General features: G+C 42.3%; 2 protein-coding genes across 3 annotated transcripts in view; one reads left to right on the forward strand and one right to left on the reverse strand.

Annotated features, from left to right (window-relative positions):
* On the forward strand, positions 1–25,080 carry tprb (translocated promoter region b, nuclear basket protein). Its single transcript, XM_047587104.1, has 51 exons — positions 1–152; positions 515–619; positions 706–779; positions 1,359–1,455; positions 1,564–1,667; positions 1,813–1,977; positions 2,184–2,276; positions 2,388–2,468; positions 2,893–2,980; positions 3,112–3,252; positions 3,396–3,499; positions 3,653–3,850; positions 3,939–4,046; positions 4,153–4,379; positions 4,534–4,697; positions 4,820–4,962; positions 5,523–5,671; positions 5,759–5,921; positions 6,014–6,148; positions 6,234–6,374; positions 6,928–7,096; positions 7,472–7,638; positions 7,946–8,098; positions 8,206–8,322; positions 8,619–8,822; positions 9,441–9,628; positions 9,745–9,892; positions 9,976–10,113; positions 10,315–10,446; positions 11,030–11,160; positions 11,259–11,469; positions 11,584–11,730; positions 11,840–12,038; positions 12,178–12,371; positions 12,592–12,665; positions 12,939–13,135; positions 14,427–14,720; positions 14,899–15,053; positions 15,182–15,262; positions 16,204–16,389; positions 17,382–17,537; positions 20,152–20,245; positions 20,995–21,155; positions 21,235–21,294; positions 21,388–21,479; positions 22,361–22,467; positions 22,674–22,772; positions 22,892–23,048; positions 23,737–23,858; positions 23,954–24,049; positions 24,774–25,080. The coding sequence occupies exons 1-51, from the start codon at positions 2–4 to the stop codon at positions 24,821–24,823; spliced, it is 7,110 nt and encodes a 2,369-aa protein (XP_047443060.1). The 5' UTR covers position 1; the 3' UTR covers positions 24,824–25,080.
* Positions 24,436–25,596, reverse strand: part of prg4b (proteoglycan 4b) — an 11,836-nt gene continuing 10,675 nt past the window's right edge. For both annotated transcript variants that reach the window (XM_047587105.1, XM_047587106.1), the window contains one exon: positions 24,436–25,219. In XM_047587105.1, the coding sequence (XP_047443061.1) occupies positions 25,110–25,219 (110 nt within the window). In that variant the 3' untranslated portion in view covers positions 24,436–25,109. The remainder of the gene's footprint in view (positions 25,220–25,596) is intronic.

A 25,596-nucleotide genomic window follows, 5' to 3' on the forward strand; every position in this document is an offset into this window, starting at 1 on the left:
AATGGCGGCACTGCTGCTGCAGGAGTTGGACGGTTCGGAGATATCCAAGCTACCAAAAACAATTCAAAACAAACTCGAGAAAATTCTGTCGGATCAGCAGTACGAAATCGACTCGTTGAAAGCGCAACAAGAACAATTTCGTGTTGACAGCGGTACGTTATTCCCCGTAATGTGACTATATTGCGGCGCTATCATGCTAAAAAGTTAGGCTTGGCACACCATGCCTGCATGTTTGGGGCAAAGTTATGCTTAATAACTTTGCTTTGAGTGGACTAATATGGAGGCCTCGTATAGATTAATGTTTAATTTGTCTGCCAACGGCTTTAGGAATGTTTCCTGTCGTTAATGTTAGATAAAACGGTTTATCAATAACCACGATATGAAGCTAACGGATGCTAGCATGCTAACCTCCAGAGCTAACTGCTAGTTTTGATCAGAAAGTGACGCTTGTATTTGATCTGTTTAACCATATTTCGCTCCCGTGTTTTTTTTTTTTTTTACTTTCATCCTGCAGAGCAACAGTTTTTCGAGAAAGTTAAACAACTTTCCCAATGCCAGGAGGATCTTCTGTCCCAAACGCAAGAACAGCATAATCTCAAAGAAGAGTTTGCCAAACTCAGTAAGTGTTACACAGATTTAACTTCACTCAGCTTAATTGGTGTGTATTACTTCACCGTAATGACTGTGACTAAATCTTTCCTTTAGGAGAGGAACTCAAAGGTGTACGCGAGAAGAACAGAGAATATGAATCTGCTCAGGAGAAGGTGTCATCGGAGCAGGTAACAAAAAGGAGATATCAGTTTAATTTCTGTTTCATTTTCCACCATCTGTGATTGAGGGAGTTTGTTTCTAGTCTCTAGTCAAAGGTTAAGAGAATAGACGACACACATGGAGCATTTGTTTCAGTCTAAAACGCAGTTTAAATGTTTGATAAAGGTGAATTCACTGTGCTCTGAATGAGAACAGATCGCTTAGCTTCTGGATTAAAGTGTAAACTTTGCATTCATGACAGAAAATACATTTCCCACAATGCTTTGTAATTAGCAATACATAGTCAATTATTAATACAAAATAAATGTCTTCTGCCAACATACCTGCCATAAAGTACTGCTGCATGGAAAAACAATGCGAAAGATGGTTAATGTGCACAATAGACTTCGAAAATAATCCAGTGTAGACTATTATGCTTAATAGCTGACTGAAAGCTAGTAGTAAAACAAATGCATGAGGTCAAACTTGGCTGATCAAACTTGGTTGAATTAATTGTTACTTATATAGTGCTTCAGGTCTAACCCAGAAATTGTGCTTACTGTATAGCTGTGCTAGCAATCTGTGATTAAAGTTCTCCATTTATTCAGGCTTTGCTCTCAAAAGCCAAAGAGGAACTGGAGGGAGAAAAGCGAGAACTAGTGCGGACACTAGAGAGGAGATCCTTGGAAGTGGAACATTTGAATGGTACTCGTAGATTGATTAAAATGGACATCTTTTTTTTTTTTTTTTAAACTCCAAAATGTCTCATGATGTACATAAATAACACTAATTTCATTTTGACTGCTCCAAAAGATGATTTGAGGCAACTCAATGATAAGTTGGTGGAAGTCAACACCTCTAAGCTGGCTCTGCAGATGAAGTTGGATAAGCTTGAAGCAGCTGAAGTCAACATTAAGGTGAGTTATAGCTGTAGTTTCATGTTATTTATATATCTTAACACGAGCGTTATATGAAAAGGAGGTGAAATTGTAAGTGGATATTTTGTTCTGCTGCACATATTCGTTTGAAAGACAATTACTGACCAAAGTACTGCTGTTCCAGTACAAGGAGACGCGAATGGAACAAGAAAAAGAGCTGCTACACGGCCAGACATCGTGGCTCAATGAGGAGCTGAAGGCCAAGACTGAAGAGATGCTGTCCCTGTCCCGCCAGAAGGGTAACGAGATCCTGGAGCTGAAATGCACCTTGGAGAATAAAGAAGATGAGGCAAGTTTTTATTTACATCTAAAACATTATTGTGACAGTATTAAAAATCTAATTAATAAATCTGATTAATTTAACATGATCGTCATTCACATGCACGAAGTCTGGAGTTCAACGTGCCTTGACTTTTGGCAGCTGTGCTCGTTTTTAAGTAATGTAAAGACCTTCAGTTTTAGATGATTTACTGTCTAATGTTGTTGTGATTCCAGTTGAACAAGCTCCAGGATCAAGTGGCCAGTTTGAAAACCTCCAATGAACACTTCCAGAAACAAAATGAGGACATGATCAGCAAACTGAAAGAAGTATGTGTATTTCCCCCTTTGCACTTTTTTTTTGTCATGTTTACAATCAAATAACTATAATTGGACTTGTGTATTAATTTGATTGAATGGCTTCTTGTTTTCTTATCTTAGGCCAAGGAACAACACGCTGCCATGGAGGAGAAGTTCAGAAATGAGTTAAATGCCAACATTAAGCTTTCCAACTTATACAAGGTATGTAGATGTATGAAAACAAGCTGTGTGATGAGGTACTTGTACCATCATAAGTCAAGTCAACATTATTGTCAGTTCTGACACAACAGCAACACAATGCAGAATTGAAATGACCAACGATGCATGAGCTAAACAAAAAATAACACTAACTCCAATTAAAATAGGTGGTTTTTCACTATTTCCCAATTTCAGAATATGCAATTAGAGCATATCTTAGTCTGACTGATTCATTTAGACAAAGGTAGAGTTTTAGTAGCTCATGTGTGGTAACAGATTTATGCTACACACTTGTCCTTCTGCGAACCAACATCTGACGTTTTACTGTCAAGCTTTTTGTTTCCTTTGACTTAACCTCTACTCTCTGCATTTAGTTGTTAAGTTTCTTTGTCAGTGTTTTTCCACCACTAACCTTTTATTCCTGCAGGGAGCAGCAGCAGATTCTGAGGCCAAAAGTGAAGAGCTGAGTCGGGCGGTGGAGGAGCTACATAAACTGCTCAAAGATGCAGGAGAAAGTACGTTGCTACCTCGCAATGATCTTTACTGATACAAACTTCCCATTCTTATTTAGTTCATGACTTGTATCCCGAGAAAAAAAAAAGAGTCTCAATGTGCTTCATTCTTCCATTTTCTCCTTCTGCCACAGCAAACAAGGCTCTTGAAGAGAAGGTGCAGGAAATAAATGGCGCCACAGACAAAACCGTTAGTGAGTTAAAGGAGCGGATCCAGAGCCTTGAGAAAGAACTGGACAACGCCAATGACCTTCTGTCAAGCTCTAAACTGAGAGGTGAGTAATCTTGTTTTTATCTTTGTGACACTGGATTAAATTGGGGACGTTTTAAAGTAAATCTTGAATTTAAAGTAAGTTTACACCAAGCCATCCTAGGATTGTCCCTAAATGATCTATGGTATTTTTTGTTTTCCCCCCAGGCCCTGTTGGTACAACATCTCTGCTTACAGAGGAGCAAATAACAACCATGTCTCCCACAGCGGCTGCTGTGTCCAAGATTAAACCAAATATGAAACTGACTGAGGTATGTGCAGCTCAGTTTCAAGACACAAAACGTAAAAACTGGAAATATATCTATGTAGTTTTACACAAGTAGTTCATGTCTTATTTATTCTAATTTCTTTGCGTTGAACTACCAGTGACAGTTGCTCATGTTTCTTTTCATGTGTGCGTTCAGCTGTACACGGCATATGTGGAGAGCCAGGAGCAGCTTCAGTTGGAGCGACTGGAGAACAAACGAGTCAACAAGTATCTTGACGACATCGTGCAGGAAGTGGAAGCAAAAGCCCCCATCCTCAAACGGCAAAGGGACGAGCATGAGCGCATGCAGAAGTCAGTGGCCAGTCTCTCTGCCAAGTTGGAGCAGGCAGTTAAGGTGTGTAATAAAAGCTAAATGCTTTGGTACATGCAGTAGTTTTTCTTTTGTCAAGTGACAACGGTTAACCTAACAAATTTGCTCACAGGAGGTGCACCGTCTGCAGAGCGAGGCCGATGAGGCCAACAAGCGTTCCTCTGTCCTGGAACGGGACAGTCAGAGGTGTGAGCTACAGCTGGGAGACATGGCACAGCAGGTAGGTTCATGCTCTTTATCCCAGGTTAATTTTTGTCTTTTATTTTTAAAAGATAAGCAAGAAAATGATAAAATATCTTTCTATTTATCTTTTTTTTCCCCCCTAGGTGCGTGTGTTGCTGATCGAGCTGGAAGAAGCTCGTGGAAACCACGTCGTTCACGATGAGGAGGTGAGCTCAGCCGACGTCAGCAGCACGTCAGAGGTGATCAGCCAACACCTGGTGACCTTCCGCAGCGTGGAAGAGCTTCAGAAGCAGAACCAGCGTCTCCTTGTGGCCCTCAGGGAGCTGAGTGAGGCCCAGGAGAAAGAGGAGTTTGAGGCCACTGGCAGCAAGTATGTTCCAATGTGTTCTCATTTCATTTCCTTTTCTCTTATCTCATCCACAAAGCAATAAACGTCTTGCTACACCAAAAATAAAAGCTAAAATTTGCTAATCAATCATTCCAGCCTAAAATGTATATTTCATGAATCCTGTGAACCTTCTCAGGCGAGGGGAGCTGGAGCAGAGTTTGGAGAAAGCCCTGACAGAGCTGGAGTCTCTGAAGGAGCAACGCGGGCAGCAGATAAAGTTGACCGAGTCCATCGTGAGGCAGAGGGACATGTACCGTGTGCTACTGGCTCAGGCAACTGGAGTCAGCTTCCCACAGCAAGGTACAACACACGCGCATTTACCCCTTTACAAAGCACCGTTATCGGGAGTTTCTAAGATTCAAGACTTGTCTCAAATGATACCTGTGTGTCTGATGATATCCTGATTGTTCATCTTTTTTAAGGTACCCCGCCCGATGAGTTTGCGCTGACTTCCACTCCTCGACGTTCGCCCGCTACCACTCCCACCACGGGAACACCGACTGCACTCGTCTCCATGGCCACAGATTCAGCCGAAGCACTGGAGGCCAAGGCAGCTTTGCGACAGGTGAGCACCACACGAGCCACATGTGACACACAAGAGCAGCATAATTTGATTTATAGCCACCTGAGTCTCTGAGAAATGACATGTAGAACAGCAAATGCACCGACTGCAAATGAATATCTATTTTATTTCACCACCAGATGGCGGTGTCCCTACATTTAAAGATTAGTTTGCTTCCAATACAGCCGATGTAATGTCACTGTAAACCTTTTTTTTTTTTTTACTACCTTTATAGGTTTGAAACTAAATAACATATGTACCTTTTTAAACAATCATCAGAAAATTTAGTTTTCTAGAGAGTATTGAATTATAGGCAGTTAACTGAGGAGGTTTGGAGGTGCAGACATTTTTATGACTTGTGTTCAGCGAAATTCAGCCTAAATTTCAGCAAAGGTTTCAGTCGCGATTGTTGAAAGTGAATCAGAAAGTGGAAGGTGAGTTACTGAGTCGAGGTCCCGCAGCACCTTAAAAGCCCCGTTACAGGTGTATTCCCAGGTTTCATTGGACTGTAGACTGAAGTATCACACTAACACTATGAAACTGAATAAAATGTCTGTGTGCAGTTGCAGGAAGTGTTCTCCACCTATAAGAAGGAGCGCATGGAGAGTGATAAAGCAATGACCGGGCAGAACGAGAAGCTCCAGGAGCAACTCTCCAACCTCCGCTCCCAGAATGCTAAGATATCCACTCAGCTGGAGTTTGCCTCCAAGAGGTAACCATTATTACTCACGTCATTTTTACAATGTTTTTACAAAGGAGAGAGTTGGTCTAAAAAAAAAATAAATGACTGCGATTTCAGGTATGAGATGCTGCAGGACAACGTCGAAGGCTACAGGAAAGAGATCGCATCCCTAAGAGAGAAAGGACAGAAGATGACCACAGCCACGCAGAAGCTCGAGCAGACCATCCACACCCTGAACGAGGATCTGAAAGCAGCCAAGGAGAAAGCCAGCACGGCAGAGGTTTGTGTTTGATCCATCGTTCACTGTGCCGTTTGTGTCTTAAATTCATCATCACAGCTGAGATGTTACACTGCTCTCATCCTGCCGTTTAGGGCCGTGCTGAGAATCTGCGTAAGGAGAGGGACATGCTGAAGCTGGTGGAGTCCAGGCTGAGTCAAGAGAAGGAGTCGATCCAGAGCCAACAGCAGAACCAGAACCTGTTGCTGTCCAATCTCCAGACTATTCAGGTAATCAGCCCCTCTACCTGAAACACGCCCACGTGCACACATGTATAAACAAAGTTAGAAACCTTCGATTTGTCTGTTCTTCTAGGCCACCCTTGAGCGTTCAGAGACGGACACTCGTCAGCGTCTGAACAGTCAGCTGGAGAAGCAGGAACGAGAGATCTCCCAGCTGCAGAAGAGGCTTGAGCATGAAGTGGAACAGCGCCACCTCCTCACTAGAAACCATGAAGTAAGAATTAAACCACCATCATCTAAAAGCATCAAAACTGTAGGTTATATGACAGTGTGCACCAGTCAGCCACAACATTATGACCACCGAGAGTAGAGAAGTAAATAACATTGACTTTTCTTGCGACAGTAAAACATTCTGCTAGAAAACCTTTGTTGTATAACCTGGTATTACTTAGACATGTACCTGGTGCCTGAACAGTGTAGCTGCACATCATATTTTAATAATTTAATTAGTTAAAAAACTAAAACATTATAATAACGGTAACCTCAGCGTAAATGGTCGGCAGAGCTAAGTTTGTGCGAAGACAAAGACAACAATTGCTGCTTTTAAAGCAGGCACAAACGTATATCAAGGTGACAACAGCAAAAAAACACACAAGGCACAAGGGAGAACTTTACAATATCATGTCATAATGTTATGCCTGATCGGTGTATTCAGTACCAGAGAGTATTATTGACACTCTCTGGTCTTGATGAAAACGGACGTCAAAAGGTTACGAAGAACCCGTAGCATTTTTTAGCATAGCTTTTTTTTTTTTTGTCATGCACAGATCCAGTTAATGGACGCGAAGAGGCAGCTTGATACTCAGGTGGCTTTACACCAGAAAACCAAGGAGCTGCTGAATGCTGCGGAGTTGGAGCTCCAAACCTTGAGGGTGCAGCAGGGCAGCGCCGAAGCACGCCACCTCCTGAGCTCCCCATCCACACCCATCATCAGAGGTTTGGCGTTAATGCTTACAACTGTATAAAGAATTGCAAAACATGTGCACACGCACACACACACCCTTTTAAGTCGAATAATTAACAGTGTCACGTGAAGTCGTTATTTGTGTCATTGTCGTGCGTTAAAATGTTCGTTTACACGCTAGATTACTTTTTTGGTAGAAAAGTAAATAAGATTTTACAAATGTCCGTTTTTATAGTCTCTTGACCTACTTTTGAAAGCCACCGTTTATGAGGTAGATCCAGTTAAAAAAGAGCCCCGTGAAACGCCTAAACCGCACATTTACAGTGGAGCGGCTTTGTTTTGTCCTTAAACATCGTCCCCTCCTAAAAAAACCTTCTCATCGTCGAGGCCCTGTCGCTGTCTTGCAGGCCTACAGGGTTCAGATCAAGACCGGGAGGACCTACAAGGCCGTCTGCAGCTGGCTGAAACCAGGGCCGAGGAGCTGGCGGAGAGCCTGAGGTCGGCCACGGCCAACATGGAGCAGTACAGAGCCATGGCCCAGAGCCTGGAGGAGTCTCTGGAGAAAGAGAAGCAGGTCAAGGGCACGATCATGACACGACCCCCCAAACTTTTTGTGTTTTCATTTATGAAGGAAAAACTGGAAGCCACCTCAAAATTTCTAAATTGATGTACAATTAATAATAAACTCAAGGTTATACATAAATTAAAGGTTTGTAGTTTATAACTTCATACAAAAAGCACCTAGAATTTAATTGGTTATAACGTTAAAACATTAATAATTACTAACTTTTCATGTGCGTTTTAGTATTTATCTTTTAAAACCTTTGGGCAAATTGGGAGGTTGAAGTGGAAACTAAAGATAATCGTTTTATCTCGAACAGGTAACAGAGCAGGCGCGCTCGTCCATCGAGGCCCGAATGAAGGAGGCTGAGGAGCAGCGCTGCAGGCTGGAAGAAAAGCTCCGGGAAGCAGAGAAGGAAAAGCAAGACATGGAGGAGCAGAAGAAGTCGGCCCTGGCCTCTCTGGAGGAACAGGTACACAGCCCTGCATAACAAAAAGATAAACACCCAATATATGCTTTGTGTGTACATAAATGTATACTTTCCATGCAAGAAACGTAAATGATTTGTGTGTCTATTAGATAAATAATCTAAAGGCGAGTCTCAGCGCTGCTCAGACAGATCACCAGGCAGCGTTGGAGAGAGTGGCAGCAGCTGAAAAACAGCAGCAACAAGCTATGCAGGACATCCAGGAACAGGTAAGACACTATAATAATAAATAAATAAAAAAAATGTACATGGAGCAATTTAACTGACGCATTTTTGTTTGATATTAATTGATAGGAAGTCGATTAATATTCCTTAGTGCCGTCAAAATGAGCTTGTCTGCAAAATCGACCATATATGATTAAATATCAGTTTCATATAAAATCCCTCTTTAATAGTAGTTGCATCTTTTTTGAAGTAGAGGCTGCTACATCGGGAGAATAGATGCGTCTCGTCATATTATCTGCCAATATTCAAGGCTGACATGAAATACACTTTCCCATCCCAGGCTAAGCTGGCAGCTGAAGCTCAAGATAAGTATGAGCGGGAGATGATGCTGCATGCGGCGGACGTGGAGGCCCTGCAGGCGGCCAAGGCTCAGGTCCTGCAGGCCGCAGAGCTCAGGCACCAGTTGGAGGAGAGGTCCCAGAGGGTCGGCGCCGAGTTGCTGGAGGCCAGAGTCTCCTGGGAAGAGCAGGAAAAGATACTCAAGGTTGGTTTTCAGGAAGATTGAAGTGTTTTTTTTTTTTTATTTTGCACATAAATTCACATAAAATAATGAAACGGTGCAGGGAGAGGCAAAAAAAACAAAACACGCTGGGCTTATTTGAAGCCACCACTTTGTAATATTATTAACATATATTAATATTGCAATGACATGTTGTTATAAGGCGCGAAACATCATAAAATATGACTACATAAAAATTAATGGTGACTAACAACAATAATGTAGAAATAAAAACAGAACATGTCAGTGGGTGAATGTTAATTGGTAACTCATGAGCAATAATAATCTGTATTAAAGATGTACAATATATCTACCAATGAGCGGCAAAACAGATACATAGACAATATATTACGAAACACCAGTTAAATGATCTTTTAAAACATTTCATAGAGGAACAATTTTTTGCTAAGTGGGAAAAACCATTTTATCTAAATCAGACTGAAAACTGACGTCTGTTAGAGCAGTTTAGGAGGATGGAGATTTGAGGATTGGTGTGTACATAAATAAAATAAGTCCTCACTATGTAAGATAATGTTTATTAATATGAAAAACAATATAAAAATAATTACAATTTGAAAATTTTAATTACAAATGATCCTACAGGAGGAGATGTCCAAGATGGAGAGCCGCTATGAAGAGTTGCAAAAGCAGAACACGCTCCTCCACGAGCAGATCCAAACAATCAGCAGGAAGATGGCCGACAATCTGCAGCAGACAGCGAGTGAGAGCTCCATGAACATATCTCTGACTGAAGAGGGAAAATCTCAAGACCAGCTTCTTGAGATCCTGAGGTAACTCTTTGGTCCTTGTACTTGAGGACTCTCACATGTTAGTAAAGAGTTTCGTTGGACGTCTCCACTCGTGATGAGTTACACTGCTCAACCGTCATCTCTGTTCTCCGTCGTAGGTTTGTCCGTCGGGAAAAGGAGATATCCGAGTCTCGTTTTGAAGTTGCCCAGGGGGAGAGTTTGCGTTACCGCTTGAGGATGGAGCACCTGGAACGAGAGCTGAAGGAGGTGCAGGACAACTTGAGTTCTGCACGGGAGAGAATGCAGGTACAGGTTTTTAGTAGATACAACTTCACCGGTGGTTTTTAAACATACAAGATGTGGAATGTGACCAGTAAATCTCGTCTCAGGTGACGGCAAAGACGCTGGAGCAGCACGACGAGCTGATGAAGAAGACGGAAACAATGAGCATCCTGATGGAGACTAACAAGATCCTGAGGGACGAGAAGAACAAGTTGGAGATGGAACTGCAGCAAACTCAAGCTAAGGTATTGGTCTTAAATTGTAGAATACGTTGGTGGTACTGGTTGAGTTTGGTCCAATATTCTCGAATATTCTCTTCGTTAAATCACATGTTGTGCAGATTTGTTGTTTAATTATAGTTAATTTACTCTGTAACTGCTTATCCTGTTACTGCAGCTGATTACTTTTGCCTCTCAGCACCAGCTCATCCCTTCATGTGTTTGCAGGTGCAAAAGCTGGAGTCAGACATCATGCCAATGCAGCAGGCAAATTCTGAGCTGAGTGAGAAAACCAGCATGCTGCAGGCAGACAAGAAGTTACTGGAAGAAGAAATCAAGCGCTGGAAAGCTCGCACTCAGGTCAGTCCAGAGACTAGAACATAAAACACTGATGCTGATTAGGCCGTGTTCTCGTGACACAGAGGTTATAAAAACTAATCCAGTGCGAATCGACATCTCTGTGATTTACGGCTGAGTTTTTACTATTTCTCGACTTTTATTTTTTATTTTTCTGCCTCTTGTCACTTAAGAACCATGAAGGATGTGCTATGATTAAAAGTTTGAACTGATGTTGGAGCACAAAAGTCGAGATGTCGCTGAAATCATTAAATCATTCATTAATGTGTTCATCGGCAAAGGCGCAGCTGATTTAAATAGTTGGTGATTTCTTCCCCAAGATAAATAATTTAAAAATATATTGTTATGTAATTAAAACTGTCTTTGACAGTAAAACACAGAGTTTGTTCATCCCGTGCAAATGCGCCACATGAAACTCAGACGTAGGAGGTAACATTTAAATCACAGGACGTCCTCGGGTAAAACTAGTACCATGTGAATAGGACTTTACATGAAGGGGATCATTATGCCTGTCATCAGATTTAAGATTGCGTTAAAAGTTCTACAGCTTTTTTGTTTCTAACGTGTGATCTGTTTGCTCTTCTAGCATCTGGTGAGTCAGCAGAAAGATTCAGACCCGGAAGAGTACAAGCGTCTGCATTCTGAGAAAGAGGGACACCTCAAACGAATCCAGCAGCTCTCTGAGGAGAGCGCCAGACTTAAAGCAGACGTATCCAGGTAAACAGTGATGTTATGAAGCAGAATATTATTCAGCCTTGTCCGTTCTCTTTCTTCCATGCGTTCATATCCCCTTTGTCCTCCTTTTCTCTCTTAAGGACAAACAGTCTCACAACATCCCTGCAGGGCCAGATACAGAACTTGCGTGAGAACTTGAGTAAAATAACTGAGGAGAGGAATACTCTGAACACGGACGTGGAGGCCAAAAGGCAGGAAATCCTGGAGAAGGCGAGAACTATCGCCCAGGTCAAGAAGATTGGTCGGCGCTACAAGTCTCAGTACGATGAGCTGAAGGTCAAACACGACAAGGTGGTTGTCTCTCTCACTGTTTAAGTCTTCAGTCTCAGTGTACATTTGAGTGCATTAGCAACAGCACTTTTGTATTTGTTTTGACTTTAACCTTTCATACCGGTGATCCTCCAGCTGGTAGCTGATGCCGCTGCAGGCCCATCTCAAGAAGAGGAAGCTCGTCAAGCTTCGGTTCAGGAACTGCAAACCCTCAAAGATTCACTGAGTCAATCTGAAACGAGGACCAAAGAGCTGGAAGGGCAGCTGGAGAACATCAACAAGGTTACACGTCAGATTAAAAGTCTCACATTAAAATCTTAGCTGAATTATAGACAAGCTTGTGAGAAAAAATAAAAGCCAATATCTGAGCATTGCTGTGCATTTATCACAGGTGGTCACGGAGCGTGAGACTGAGGCTCGTAACGCCCAGGAGCAGTCGACCAGGCTTCAGACGGAGCTCACCAGGCTGAGACAGGAGCTGCAGGAGAAGGCCTCTCAGGAGGAGTCGCTGAGGCAGCAGATGGCCGAGAAGGATGACAAAACGAGGAAGGCTATTGTCTGTGCCAAGCAGAAAATTAACCAACTCATGGGTGAGTTGGGTGTCCTCTGATTTCCCCCGATTTTTATAGATTCGAAGTGAATGATTCCCATATTCATCTTGATCCTATTGTGTTGCTTGTTTTTGTTTTAATTTGTTTAATCGCACGCCTAAATAATTTAAATGTCCAGGTACCAAAGACCAGCTGCAGAAGGAAAACGAGGAATTGAAGCAGCAGCGCGAGGAGCTGGAGGTGCGAGTGAGCGCGCTCAAGTCTCAGTACGAGGGCCGTCTGAGCCGCCAGGAGAGGGAACTCAGAGACCTGAGAGGTCAGCAGGAGAGACAAGAGCAGAGGGATGAACCTCCGGAGGCAGGTCCCAGCAAGGTGAGAGCTCCTGTCAAGTTTTACGTCGGCAGAAACCTTAAAAAAAAAAACATTTTACTCACACCCAAGAGATGTGATGGCAAAGACAGCATTCTGGCTCTGAAGTACATTTAGAACAGAATAAGTCTTTAGTAGTTTGTGAAAGCTGTCTCCGTTTTAAACTTTATGATGTCTAAACTGATCATTGAATGGTTTTGTTGTTAACGCGTCTCTGTTTTAGACGCAGGAGCAGCAGAGGAGCACAGAACAGAGGCAGATCAGCCTGAAGACGACCCCGGCTGCAGACAGGGGCAGGTAAAGTCGTATTTGTGTTATTAAATGTCCAAGGAGTCCATTTTATTGTTTTTAATTAAACCTTAGTAAGATGACAGATTATTAACCAGATGTGACCAATCCCCATTTGTTACAGTTTCTAAGTTTATTCCCATAAAATAAAATAAATTCATTTTATCTTAAATCTCATGGGAAGAGAACAGCGGTCTGAGAACATTTACTTGGTGCATCCAGAAAAACATGTTGTCACGGTCCAGTAGAATCGCTGTTGATCTTTGTCCTCGTCTCCATCAGCGCCAGCACCTCTGAGCCTCCGACAGCCAACATTAAGCCAACGCCTGTGGTCGCCACGGCCAGCAAACAGCCCGTCAACCCGGGGAACAAGCCCACTCCGAGAGCCAGCATCAGGCCCATGATCACCCCTGCTACTGTGCCCACGCCGACACCCACTGCCACTGTGATGCCCACCACACAGGTGGAGACCCAGGAAGGTGAGTTTAGCCTCAAACCTGCAAATCGTTCTTTAAGGCGAGACACTACAGGTGAATAGGGTAAAAAGAGATATCACTGTGAGACTTCTCCAGTTGATTATTAACATAAATGCAATATTTTTTGTATTAGAAGTTTTCTGTGAATTTATATTTAAATATGCAAACGAGGAGTTATCTACTTAAATATGCACTAATTTGCATACATTTCCACAACAGAAATATGAATAATGGCTAAAGTGAGGTTCAAAATTCTTCATAAATTGTAAAATACTGTCAACAGTCCAAAAAAAATAAACGATTTTTGTTTGTGTTTTAAGGCATAAAATGTTATATAAATCAGGTTCTGAATGATATATGAAAAATCCCGTCTGTAAATACCTGCAGAATGTAGTTAGTAGGAAAGTTTGGTGTGTGTAAATGTTACTGAAGTGGAGATTTCTGGCTCAGAGTAGCAGAAAAACTCATTTTGAGAGAACGGCCTTTAAAGTTTTACATTGCAAAATCATGTATATTTTTATTGGAAACCACTTTGTACCACAACCAAACCGACTCAAGTCTTTCAGATCAGATTACATTTTCAATAACTTTATTCAAACATGAAACATGGATGATGATCTGTTGCTGATCGTCTCCACCTTCGTCTCCTTTTACCAAAGAGAATTTCCGGCCAGATGAACTCTCTCTATCTCCTCTCCTTCATGTTCCTTTTCCTGGACTTTTCTTGCTAATTTGAGCTGTAATTTTCCTCTTAAAGAAGACTTCATGGCATTTTTAAATGTCCCTCGCAGATTATTATAGACTATCGGCAGAATATCCGGTCATGTGACGCCTTTGAACAAATCACGTTGTCAGAAGTCAACACCAACCAATGAGAGTTCAGGTTTAGCTTCAGATTTGGACTTTCTACTTTCACAGTTGGTTGCCATCACAAAGGATATGACCATATTTGGCCCCGACAGACTTCTGCAGGAGAAAAAGAGCTTCACAACAGTACTTTATATGCAGTGATAGAGACGAGCCGGCGTAGAAAGATGATTTTTAGCAAATTTAGGAGTAAACTAGAGGCGCAACACAGACAAAGTGTAGTGAAATGAACACGTTAATGTGCATTTTGACTGCTTTTAGTTCACTAGTTTGATAGAAGACCTGTTTATGAAGCAAATTATCTCAAAATTGACCAGTGGGTGAAAAAACAGTTTTTGCCTGCCATCTCGCCCTAAGTAGAAAACCAACCAACAAATTATTGTGAGACGTATAGAATAACAAAATGTTAATTTATTCATTACGACAGCTATGCAGTCTACTGAAGGTCCCCCGGTGGAGCACGTGACCGTGTACGGCAGCGCCAGCGGCTCGGTCCGCTCGGCCAGCCCCAACGTCCAGACCACCTTAGCGAGCGCCATGCTGACCGTGCAGCAGACCCAGACCCAGGCCACGGCGTTCGTCCAGCCGACTCAGCAGCAGAGCGTCACCCACACCGAGCCGGCCAATCAAGAGCCGGCGCCCGTGGTGATAGAAGCAACACCTAGCACCTCGCAGGTGGAGTGGCCTTCGACGTCCTCCACCTCCTCTGTGTTTGGCACCGGTGAGAAGTCGTGCTTGTGACTTGAAATATTGATTTTTTTTTTTTTTTGTGTGATATATGCACTTGATGCTACATATTACTCACACTTGACTATTTTAAATACAGTTTTATTACGTTTTCCTCTTGGTGTTTTCCATAAACCACCTGCTTAATTGAACAAGAAAGCTTTTATCCCCAGTTTCAGCAACACCAGGAACATCAGCGATGTCCAAGAGGCCTCGTGAGGAGGAGGAGAGCAACACTGTGGTCACAGACACAGAATCGACCCAGGAAGATACGTCCAGGGCTCCGATACCCAAGAAGCTGCGCATCATCCAGAGAGTGGGCCCTGAGGTGCGGAGGCAATGCAGGAGGCAGCGCAGAAAGCTGCAGAAATAGCGAATTGTTTTCATTGTTTTTCAGTAGAAGTGATTAATTATGTTGTTGTTCCAACTCTGACTTTCATTTGTTCCTCTTTGAAGGATGAGATGCTGGCGGAGGACAGCGCTGAGGCTGAGGGAGTGGTTCCTACAGACAGTCAAGATGCCACAGAATCAAGCCAGGTTGGACATATTCTAAGTTTTTTTTTACTGAAAGCTGTTTACTTTTGTACGTTATCAACGTAAATTAAATCTGAAATGTATGCATTTCACATTTTGAACCAGGTCTTTAGTCAGAGTTGACATATTTCTTCTTTCTTCTTTCTTTACCGGGGAGAGAATAAACATGTATAAGTTGTCCTGTTTATATACGCTCACACATTAGATACACTAGTGGAAATTTGTGCATTCTAATAAAACAGTCCTGCTCTAAATCGTACCTTTTATAACCGTTATAAAAACAAGACTGTTACGAAGCCATAAAGCTTGTCTGGTATGTGGGGAACCACCCTCTTCATCATATACTACACAAACAATGGAGCACCTTCTCTAAAAGGCTCAGACAAGGTTGTTGTATCAAGGAACGTGACAGGAAACCTTTCCAGTCTTCTCATCTGTGCAGACGACACTGGACTTATAGTAACTGGCACATTTTCCACATGGTAGTTCTTTTTGTTAAAATATAAATTTAGATAATCCTGAGTGCCAATACAACGTTGCTGCAACACGGACAAGCTAGCTTTCTATCTGTAACGTTCAGTTTATGTTGAAATAGTGTTGTAATGGTTGTGGTTTTTGAACTGTGTCATCATTTCGGAGGAAGTAATTTGTGTTACTTTTAAACCGGATTGAATCAAAGTGTTTTTGTCAGTTCAATAGTGATACAAACCACAGCCTCCAAACTAAAAACACAGTTGAATCAACAGCTCTGAAATATTTTAAACAGGTGCTAAACACCTGAAGCTGCATGAAGTAAAGATTCAATGCAGGGCTGCAACATTAGAATGTTTTAACTAGTGTTCCTAAAACTTCAGACGACTTTAGATTTACCAAATGTACTGAAAAAGCAGACAGGAGTTAATGCAGCAGTTACTCGTTGACAAAACGACCGTTTCCACCTGCAGACAGACGAGTTTCCTGCGCTGGAGGAAGGAGACGAGGCCGCAGCCTCTCAGTCCGTCACCATGGACCAAGATCTTAGCCTGAGCCAAAGCGACACCCCTGACCAGCTACAGCGGGAAGTGATCGTCATAGTAACTGACACAGAGAGTGACGATGAGGAGGAGGAGGAGGAGGAGGAAGAAGAGCAGGTAGGGAGTCGACCTCTGTCGCCCGGAGCATTAAAGAGGACGTGAAACACTAAATGTAGTTATGATGATTTCATGGTTAAAACACAGGCCACAAAAAGTGCTGTTGTGTTGCCAGACATGACGATACGATACCAATATTGATCCGATGTGATATGATTTGTGCTGATATATGATCCAGATGTCACTCCTACTCTTTGCTACTTTGTTAGCACCTTAGCACACGCTGTTATTGAGGTCACATGGGCTCTAAATGTTGGATCCGATCCATGGACTGCTTGTACCGGAGATTTTAGATGCAGGCCGATACAATCCGATACTTGTTTGTTTGTTTTTGCTGATATTGGGCCGATCTCTGTATTGGATCGGTACCAAATACATATACATTGAAAATGACAGAGAAGGGGAATCAGATTGTAAAACCAATTAAAGGAAGCATGTTCGGCGTTGCTCCTTTCCATTTCCATCATTTACCACTGACGCCATCACCTGTTTTCCCACATTGACTAGCTGCACTCAACAGGAAGAATCTTGAATTGGAATTTGCACTTTGCACTGTTGGATCTTCGGGAGGTTCTAAGTAGATCTTCAAAATGCAAAAAGAAGAAACTGGAGAGGGAGACCAAAACATTGGAGCAGGAAATTTATTGAGTTTGGGTTTCAGGTTTTTTAAGCTATGGTTTTAAACTTTTGAGCACATTCTCCACAAAAATGTCAATCCTCCTTATTGTCAATGGCTCAAACACGTAGACCATTGGGTTAGTTTGACAGAAGAAAAGTCACATCCAGACATATTTTCTCCTAAGCTCCATCTTCTGCTTCTTCTTCTGAATGCATTTAAAAAGCACATATTCTTTAAAACCGATGATTTTAACCATGTTTTATTGCAGCATCATGTTCAAATTATGGTGTCTGTTACACTTGTTTCATGCCCCGTTTAAAGTAAACTAGCCACTGGACATGTGTGTGAAAATGTGTCTCTTAACATCACAAAGGACTATGATGAGGAGGAGGAGGAGGAGGATGAAGAGGACGAGGAGGAGGAGGAGGAAGACGAGGAGGAGGACGACGGAGGGATGGGGGAGGAAGGGGAGGACAGCAACGAGGGGAGCGGTGATGGCAACGAGGCGTACGAAGGAGACGACACAGAGGTGGGTTTACCGGTGACACATAATGTGCTCATAATGGTTACTAGTTTGACCTTTTATACCGTCACACACACACATGATTTAACCCTTCCCACGCATCCAGTTAGTGATTTGCACTCCCCTTTCCATCTCCCACACTCAGGTTTTCCACAGTCTCATTCCACTGTCACATGCATTTTACCCCCATGTCGTAACTTTCTGTCTGCGTGCGAGCTGAGCCTGTGTTGACTTTAGCTGTTTACCTTTTTACTCTCGTCCTGGTTGCGCATGTTCAGTGGGGTGAGTCAGTGTCTGCAAAAAGGCAGTAAATGGTCTTTTTTACTTCCACATGTGTGTACGTTTTTTAAAAGGTGTGTGAGGTGATGGGCAACAACTGGTGCCCTTCTAGTTTCTGTGTGGAAAGACTTCTCGTCCGGGAACTTCGTGTCCATCACAAACTAAGCTGGTAGTAATTGTTTGGATCATAGGGCATGTGAAACAAAAGTCAACATCTTTTCCTACCCCTGTATTAATACACTTCTCAGATTTCTATATAATTACATTTAAACCTTTTAATGTAAAGTGCACCTGTGATGAGTGTACCCTTAATCACCCACAACATTGTGTAACATCTTGTGACAATGTTCTGCTGGGAAACTTTTGGACCTGACAATTCATTCATGTGGATGTTACTTAGACATGTAGCACCCACCTAGACCAGACCAGACGCCCCCACCTCATAGTAATGACACTCCTCGATGGCAGCAGCCATCCACAGCAGAATGCAGCCTGACGCACAGCACATTTACATGCATGTGAAAAAAAAAATGAATTATTGCCTTAATCTGACTTTAACTGGACAACTTAAATGCATGTAAACACGTTACTCCAACTAAAAGTTGTTCTTATCTGATTAAGACGCCCAGACAATGCTATTGGAAATTTTCTCCGGCATGTATACGCCTTAATCAGACTTTACCTGGACTGGTGTGTGCGCATGCTCCACAACCGCTGCGCTGGTGTATCACCCCGGAACAAAAACATACAAGAAAGCCGGTTGCAGAAGAAGAAGAAGGTAAACCGAGCCGGTACAAGAACCACCTGAGAGATAGTACCATCTTATCTGCACCATCAGTAGTACGAGACTAAAAAAGCTGAGCTATTACACATCTTGTTGTTTGAAATGCCAGTCTGCTGCATGAGCAACTCTTTGTTGTTTATTATATGAGGTAATGGGTCAAAGGGGGCCGTATTAACATGGCATTATACCATAGTCTGATTGGCTGCAGGGTGTACATTAAAAGGGAATAATGGACATTAAAGGGGGATAATGGACATTAAAAGGGGATAATGGACACCAGTAAAGACGTTCCGGTCAAAATACCTGATGACGGTTATAAATCAATGCGCTGGTTCAAATGCTTTGGTAACCGCGGCAACAGAAACGCAGACACAGACTCCAGTCCAGTCGACCAAGGAAGGAGGAAAATACAGTGTTGCCAGTTTTTTAGGAGTCTGAGAGCCGGGATTAATCGCCACTTAAGAGACGTAAAAACATCATTAGCGGCGCGATGTTCAAGACAAGTAATGCTGTTTTCAAGGCGATGCTGAAGCGCTACGGGAACAGTGGGAAAGACGCCAGCTTCCACCACCATCATATCCCTGAGTCGGAACTTGAAGAAATCAGAAGTTCATCTTTCTTGCAATTAAAAACGATTTAGGAAACGATCTGTGGACTCTGTGGAAATTTTGCATGATCCTCTGGAGACACGCGGTAATAAGTGCACTGGCCTTCTAGCGTTAAATAGTCCGCTCAGACGCTTCTTGTGAAAACCTTATGGTTTAAACGGTAAAAAACAAAATTAACGTATTAATAATTGACCTAATATTTATTTATTTCGTAAGTGACCACGGTATAAGCGGGTTAATGCCCTTCGAGGTGTCCATTATCTGAAATTAATGGACGATGCGGAGGACAGTTGCTTCCACGAAGTCAGGCATTAACCGGCTGAAAAGACACATATCGCCACCTAGTGTGGAGGAGGACGACATGTTCCCGTCACTTATTCGATTTTCTCAGTTGCACGTAAACTGAGCCGCTTTCAGAAAGTCGAATTTCAAGCATAGCCTGATTAAGCTGTGCATGTAAACGTACTGACGGACACAAAACACTTTAGGAACAACAGCACAAATTGTTCCTTGTCAAAGCGAACCTAAGGCCCCCACTAACCGCAGGACATCCTCCGAAGGTCCATGTCCATTCTCTGATGAGTCACAACTGTTTTGGACGCACAAAGGAAGGCACCTAGACAATATTTGAGTTCATTACGTAGGAGTATCTGGTTCTGCTGTGTGTTTTTACCGAAATTGTTTAGCCTTCTAAAGGCCATTTTTGCTCCCTGTAGGGAGAAAATGAATCATAATCAGCATGTGGTGCTCTGCCAGTATACACTGGCAACTACAGTGCATGGGAACTTTGCCATAACTTGTTTCTTGTTCCCCCTCTAATTTATTTCTCCATCTTACTTTCCTTTTGACCATGTTTTAAAATTCTTTTCATCATCTTCCATTTCTTTTCTTTTTTTTTTTAACTGCTCGTTTTATTTAATCGTTTCCATTTAATTCCTTCCTTTTTCAGGGAGCTGATGCAACAGACCCGGGCACTGAGACGGAGGAGAGTCTGGGGGCGTCTGACTCCACCCAGAGGCCAGCAGATTCCCAGACACCCAGCTGTAAGATCCAGTAAACCCTGTCACATAACAGAGATCCCGCCTCAGCCTTCTCCTCACAAACTGTCCCACCGGCTAATTAGTTATCTGTCTCTTCACCACGGTGACGGGGAAAGTTGTAATATGTTGTTGTCTGTCTGAAGGTGGAGGGAGTGGTGAAACTGGGAAAAATGTCAGGTTGTTTCCAGCGGGGGCGTCGGCTTAAAAACGAAACAAGATATTCAAGTTATTTTATTTCGTAACAAAACCGTACGGTGGAAAATTCGTAGATACACATAATATTATTTTCTTTACACCGTTACATTTTTTTTCATGCCCTCTTTAAACAAAACCATGAATTCCCCACTTTCAACTTCAGTCTTAATCTTCTCTCAATCATTGTCCCAAAAAAATGAAAGGAACACTTTGAAAACATATCTCATAACTATGCACATAAGACCGAAGCTCGTGCATCTCAGCCTTTGATTTTGTTTTTGTTCCTGGTGCTATAAGTGAACATAAGAAGGAAGATCGAAATGAGGTTACATAGTTTATGGTTAAGTTTATAGATAGGTACATTATATATTTATAATTAATGCTGTACTCTGATTAAAAGTTATTCCTTTGATTTTTTTTCTTTGACAGTGTCTTTAATCTTTAATTTTTGCGTTTTGATATCTATAATTTAGTAAAGGTTCAGTTAGCTGATAGTTGATAAGTAGGTGTTGATATATTTATTTATTTATTTATTTTTTTTTTAATCATTGTTTTAGTTGAGAGCAGCTCCATGGAGGCCTTCTCCACAGAGCAGCCCATCTCCAGCTCCGGGACTCGCATGCCCCAGTCGCCACGGAGACCAATGCAGCAGCTTCCGCCCCGACTGAACATCCATCCGGCGCCGACATCGGAGCTGGGGCCGCCCGCTCAGGTCCAGGTTAGCAGGACGACGGGCTGTTTTCTGAAATGAGGGAAATGATTTTGACTTTTCGTAATCTGTAAATTTGCCTTCACAGCGAATCCCTGTTCGTCGCCAGTCCGTAGGCAGACTTACTCCCGGGGTGCAGGGCAGCTCTGTAAGCCACATCATGTCACCTTTACACATTAACATCACACGCCTGTGTCTTTGCGTTTGCTTGAAGCCAAACTCCTTTGTCTCCCCCCTGCAGCAGCACTTCTTTGACGAGGACGACAGGATGGTTCCCAGCACTCCCACGCTGGTGGTGCATCACCGCTCTGATGGTTTCGACCAGGCCATCCAGTGAGTCTCACACTCATCCAGACACAAGCATATGGGAATGTATGCGAGGAAAGAAAGATAAAGTTATGAATGAATGTATTTATTTCCGAACATGTATAAAAATATGTAACCGTTTGTACATGGAAAAGAGAGAAATAATGATTATAAATAAAAATAACAGAAACGGAGCCCGTTTTTAACCATTCATCATTTACTCTATGTAAACGTCCATATAAATGAATAACATGTAATATATACATTACATAAAGAACTATATAAACATATAATTTTAGATATACTGCATACAAGTTAGAAAGTCACTATTATTTGTCGTCTTTTGCCGTAATATTACTGTTCTGCTGAGCCCTCGTTACAAAGCTTCATTACCGAGCGGGACACTAGTTTTAATTCAAGGATTTTTATTTGTTATACGCAACGAGTGGGGTCCTTTCCGATGTGGGTCACCCTCTTGCTGCATCTGGAAGTGTAAATGTCTGTTGTTGTGGAGAAGCTGCCTTCACCACCCTGTGCAGAGCTTTCTGCCATGACACAAACTGATTTATAAACATAATGTTCATTGTCCTGTGTCTATACAAGTTTATTTGACACGCTCATGTTTAATTTGGCAATCGAGAAAATCTAATTGATATACTTTTACACTTAGAATAGCATATCGTTTTATAATAAACATAGAAGTGACTAGAACTTAACATTTATATAGTATATTTTGTGTTTTGGGGCCATAAACATGATTGTACGATACATCACAGTATAGTTGAATGTGTTCTGTTCAGGCTGTCGATGCCCCAGAAATAAAACTGAACATTTTAGTGTCAAGTTATTCTGTGTGTTTTACTCTTGTGCCATTACGATGCATCTCAGCATTTTCTTTGATTTCTCAGTTCTCCTCAGGTGGCAGGCGTGTCTCGCTTCAGGTTCGTTCCCTCGGACGACATGCCGCCCACCAGCTCCTCACACTCCGACCTGGGACAGCTCGCATCACAAGGAGGTACTTTGTTCTATTTAAGATATGTGACATGTTCCCCTTCATTAGACAGAACATGAATATGAAGGTGGACATGAAATAGATAAAGGGATGAAGGGGGAACAGAGGTGCTGGGTGCTACACAGGTGGTTTTGTAGTTTTTATTTTAATGGCTGGGTTATCAGGAAGCTGTAAAATGTCTTAAATCTTAAAACAATCCTTTACTTCAGGTCTTGGGATGTATGAAAGTCCAATGTTCTCCGTGACGCCTGAGGAGGAGTCTGGAGGACGCAGCGTTCCCACCACACCACTCCAGGTTTCAGCTCCAGGTAACTTGTCTCTTTCATTCTGACGTGAAGGGGTTCACGTCCTTTTTTCTGGGTGGAAGTTTTCAGAGCCGGGAGGATTATCAATGTTTGTTTTGTTTTTTTTTGTCCGTCTGTTCCAGTAACGGTGTTCTCGGAGGTGGCTCAGTCCGACACCACAGAGCACGCCTCCCAGTCGGTTCCCATGGTGAGCACCTCCACACCAGGCCTGGTGGTGCCAGGGGCGGCCGGTACAGGGGAGGAGAGGGACGACGTGTTCCTGGAGCCGGACACTGATAGGTGAGCCTCACTCCTCTCAGGCAGCTCATCAGTGTTTATGGAATTTAATCTTCTGTCCCTGAAGCCAACGAGTCTAGTGTAGCAGCGGCCGTCATGAAAAGTTTAATCCTGATACCAACTGTAGCAGCTGGAAGATTTATAAGTACGTTTAAAAACAGCTGCTGACCAATTAACCACTGACAGAAGAAGTAAATAACATTAACTAACATCAATGTTCTTACTTATTCAGTGAAACTTTTTCATCTGTGATGTCATCATCCAGAGGCCCCTCCCCTCAACCCTTAGGACTTTAAAGGAGACACCTACACAATATTAGAAATATCATAATGTTGTGCCTGATCGGTGTGTGTCAGCTTTGTGTTTGGCTTTTAAAAGGAGGCCACCTTTTCATCTTATTTTTAAATGTCATGAAGACAACGAAGAGGTAAAAATAAATAATTGGATTAAAATACGACAATAAGAAGAAGAGCAGCTCTCAAAGTGAATAAGAATGAGGATTTATAACCAGGCAGTATGTTGGGCCTGCTTAATATCCAGAGGCAAACTGTTCCAGAGCTTAATGGGACGTGTGGTTGTAGGCGATCAGACCATTTATAATAATTATAATAATAAAAATGGAGCTTTAAGAGTGTTTGACTAAATACAATAATTTGAGATCCCGTGCATGTTGTTTGTTTGTTTGTTCCAGGCCCAGTGCTGAAGTGTCCGTGGAGCCTGTGGTGTCTCAGGGAGACATGGAGGAGCCGAGCCAACTGTCTGACAAGACCAGCCTCCCCTCCACCAGCCAGGAGCCTTCCTCCAGCTCTGCAGGTACGCTGCACACCAAACCACGACCTGACACGTTCGTTGCCGATGCATCCATGAAGGAGCTGGTTCATGCTGATTGTTGGTCACTTTCACCTTAGACACGAGCTGCGCTCCACCTAAACCCTCGCGACCTGGAACCAGCAGGCAGCTGCAGCGCTGGCCGGAGAACCGAGGAGGCCGCATGAAGAGAGGAGGTAGAGTGGACAAGTGGCCAATTTCTTTGTGGTCGTTTTCAGTTCAGTGGCACATAAACTGGTCAGAATTATTTAAAAAATTAAGAGAAAACCCTTTTATACTTATGGCAAAACCACATTTTTATAGTCAACAAATTCTGATATTGTGAATGAAAGTGCACGTCAAATATTTATTTATTTGCTTTTAACAATGTTTTCTGTCGTTTTAGGTAGTTAATGTAACTTTTCTATCAATTATCTGGATAAGTTTTGTTTAAGTGAGTTATTTGACGCTATAAAAACAGGATGTGACATAGTTGCAACCACCGGTTGCAATGACAACCTCTCTGTAAAATGGTGAGAGTTGTGAAAAAATCATAATAAAAAAATAAGCACAGTACATAATCCAACATTTCCTTGTAACTTTTTTATTATTATTGAAATCCCAATAAAATGCAGGGTTGCACACAGTGTTGCTACACTACGTGTTTATTGATAATGAAATATAAAAGTTACAGATTTTATTAACACACTTAACACCACATTTTTCATGTTGTTCTTTAATGTAATTCTCTGATGAGTCTTTACATATAGATATATATATATATATGCAGTGTGCTTTCAGCAGATATAAACGTCCTAATCCTAATAGTGACACCGTTGAAAATCATCTTAATGTGCAAAGCATCATGTGTTATCAGGCTTCTCTAAAAAAAAAAAAAAAATTGTTTTTCCACTTCCACAGGCCAAGCCTTCCCCTCTCGGGGGATGCACGGGAGGCGGTTTGCGAGATGAAGCACTAATCTGGAAATTTGACAACGTGCGTCAGGATGTTCCCGTCACAAACGAATCAAAATGTTCAGACTCCGTATTCAAGTCTTAACAATGTTCCCTTGTTCTGAGGCTTGTAGTTTAATTTTATTTTATTTTTTTTGTGTTTGCTTTAAGTTCTTTTTAAATGTACTTGACAAGTACCTTTTGTAATTGCGGTCCATGCTGAAGCAGTGTGTTTTATGGTAAATATAATAAACTTAAAAAACTGTAATAACGTTCCTGTGGAAGGCGTCTTCTGGTTTTTCTCTCAGTTTTTCTTCGGACACTTGATGAAGTCAGTGGCCTGAGGTGGGGCGTTGGCTTTAGGAGCAGGGACGACGGGGCGGCCGCTGTCCATCCTCACATTGTAGGACTTTGCTGCAAAACAGAAAAGTAAATATTGAAGTTAATTTAAGATTTAAATGGATGGGTCAAGACACACCATGTGCAGAAAACAGTCATTATCTTCCAGTCGTATTTTGTGAGTGACGTAAATGATTGGACGGTGAAGCTCTTCTGACGAGACGTTCTCTATTCTTCAAACTATTTACTCACATTGTCTTTCAAACTATCACGTCTCAAGGGGAACATTTAACTCCAGTTACTCCACAGTAAATCTGATCTGAAGGTGAACGGACGCCACCCTAAATTATCTGAACATCTGTGCAGTTTTCCACCCTAACACACACGGACACATGGACCTCATTAGACATCTTAGACTTGACGTGAATGAGGCCACTGCTGACAGACGAATA

Source organism: Mugil cephalus, chromosome 6 (assembly GCF_022458985.1).
Source record: "Mugil cephalus isolate CIBA_MC_2020 chromosome 6, CIBA_Mcephalus_1.1, whole genome shotgun sequence".
Taxonomy (NCBI): Eukaryota; Metazoa; Chordata; class Actinopteri; order Mugiliformes; family Mugilidae; genus Mugil; species Mugil cephalus.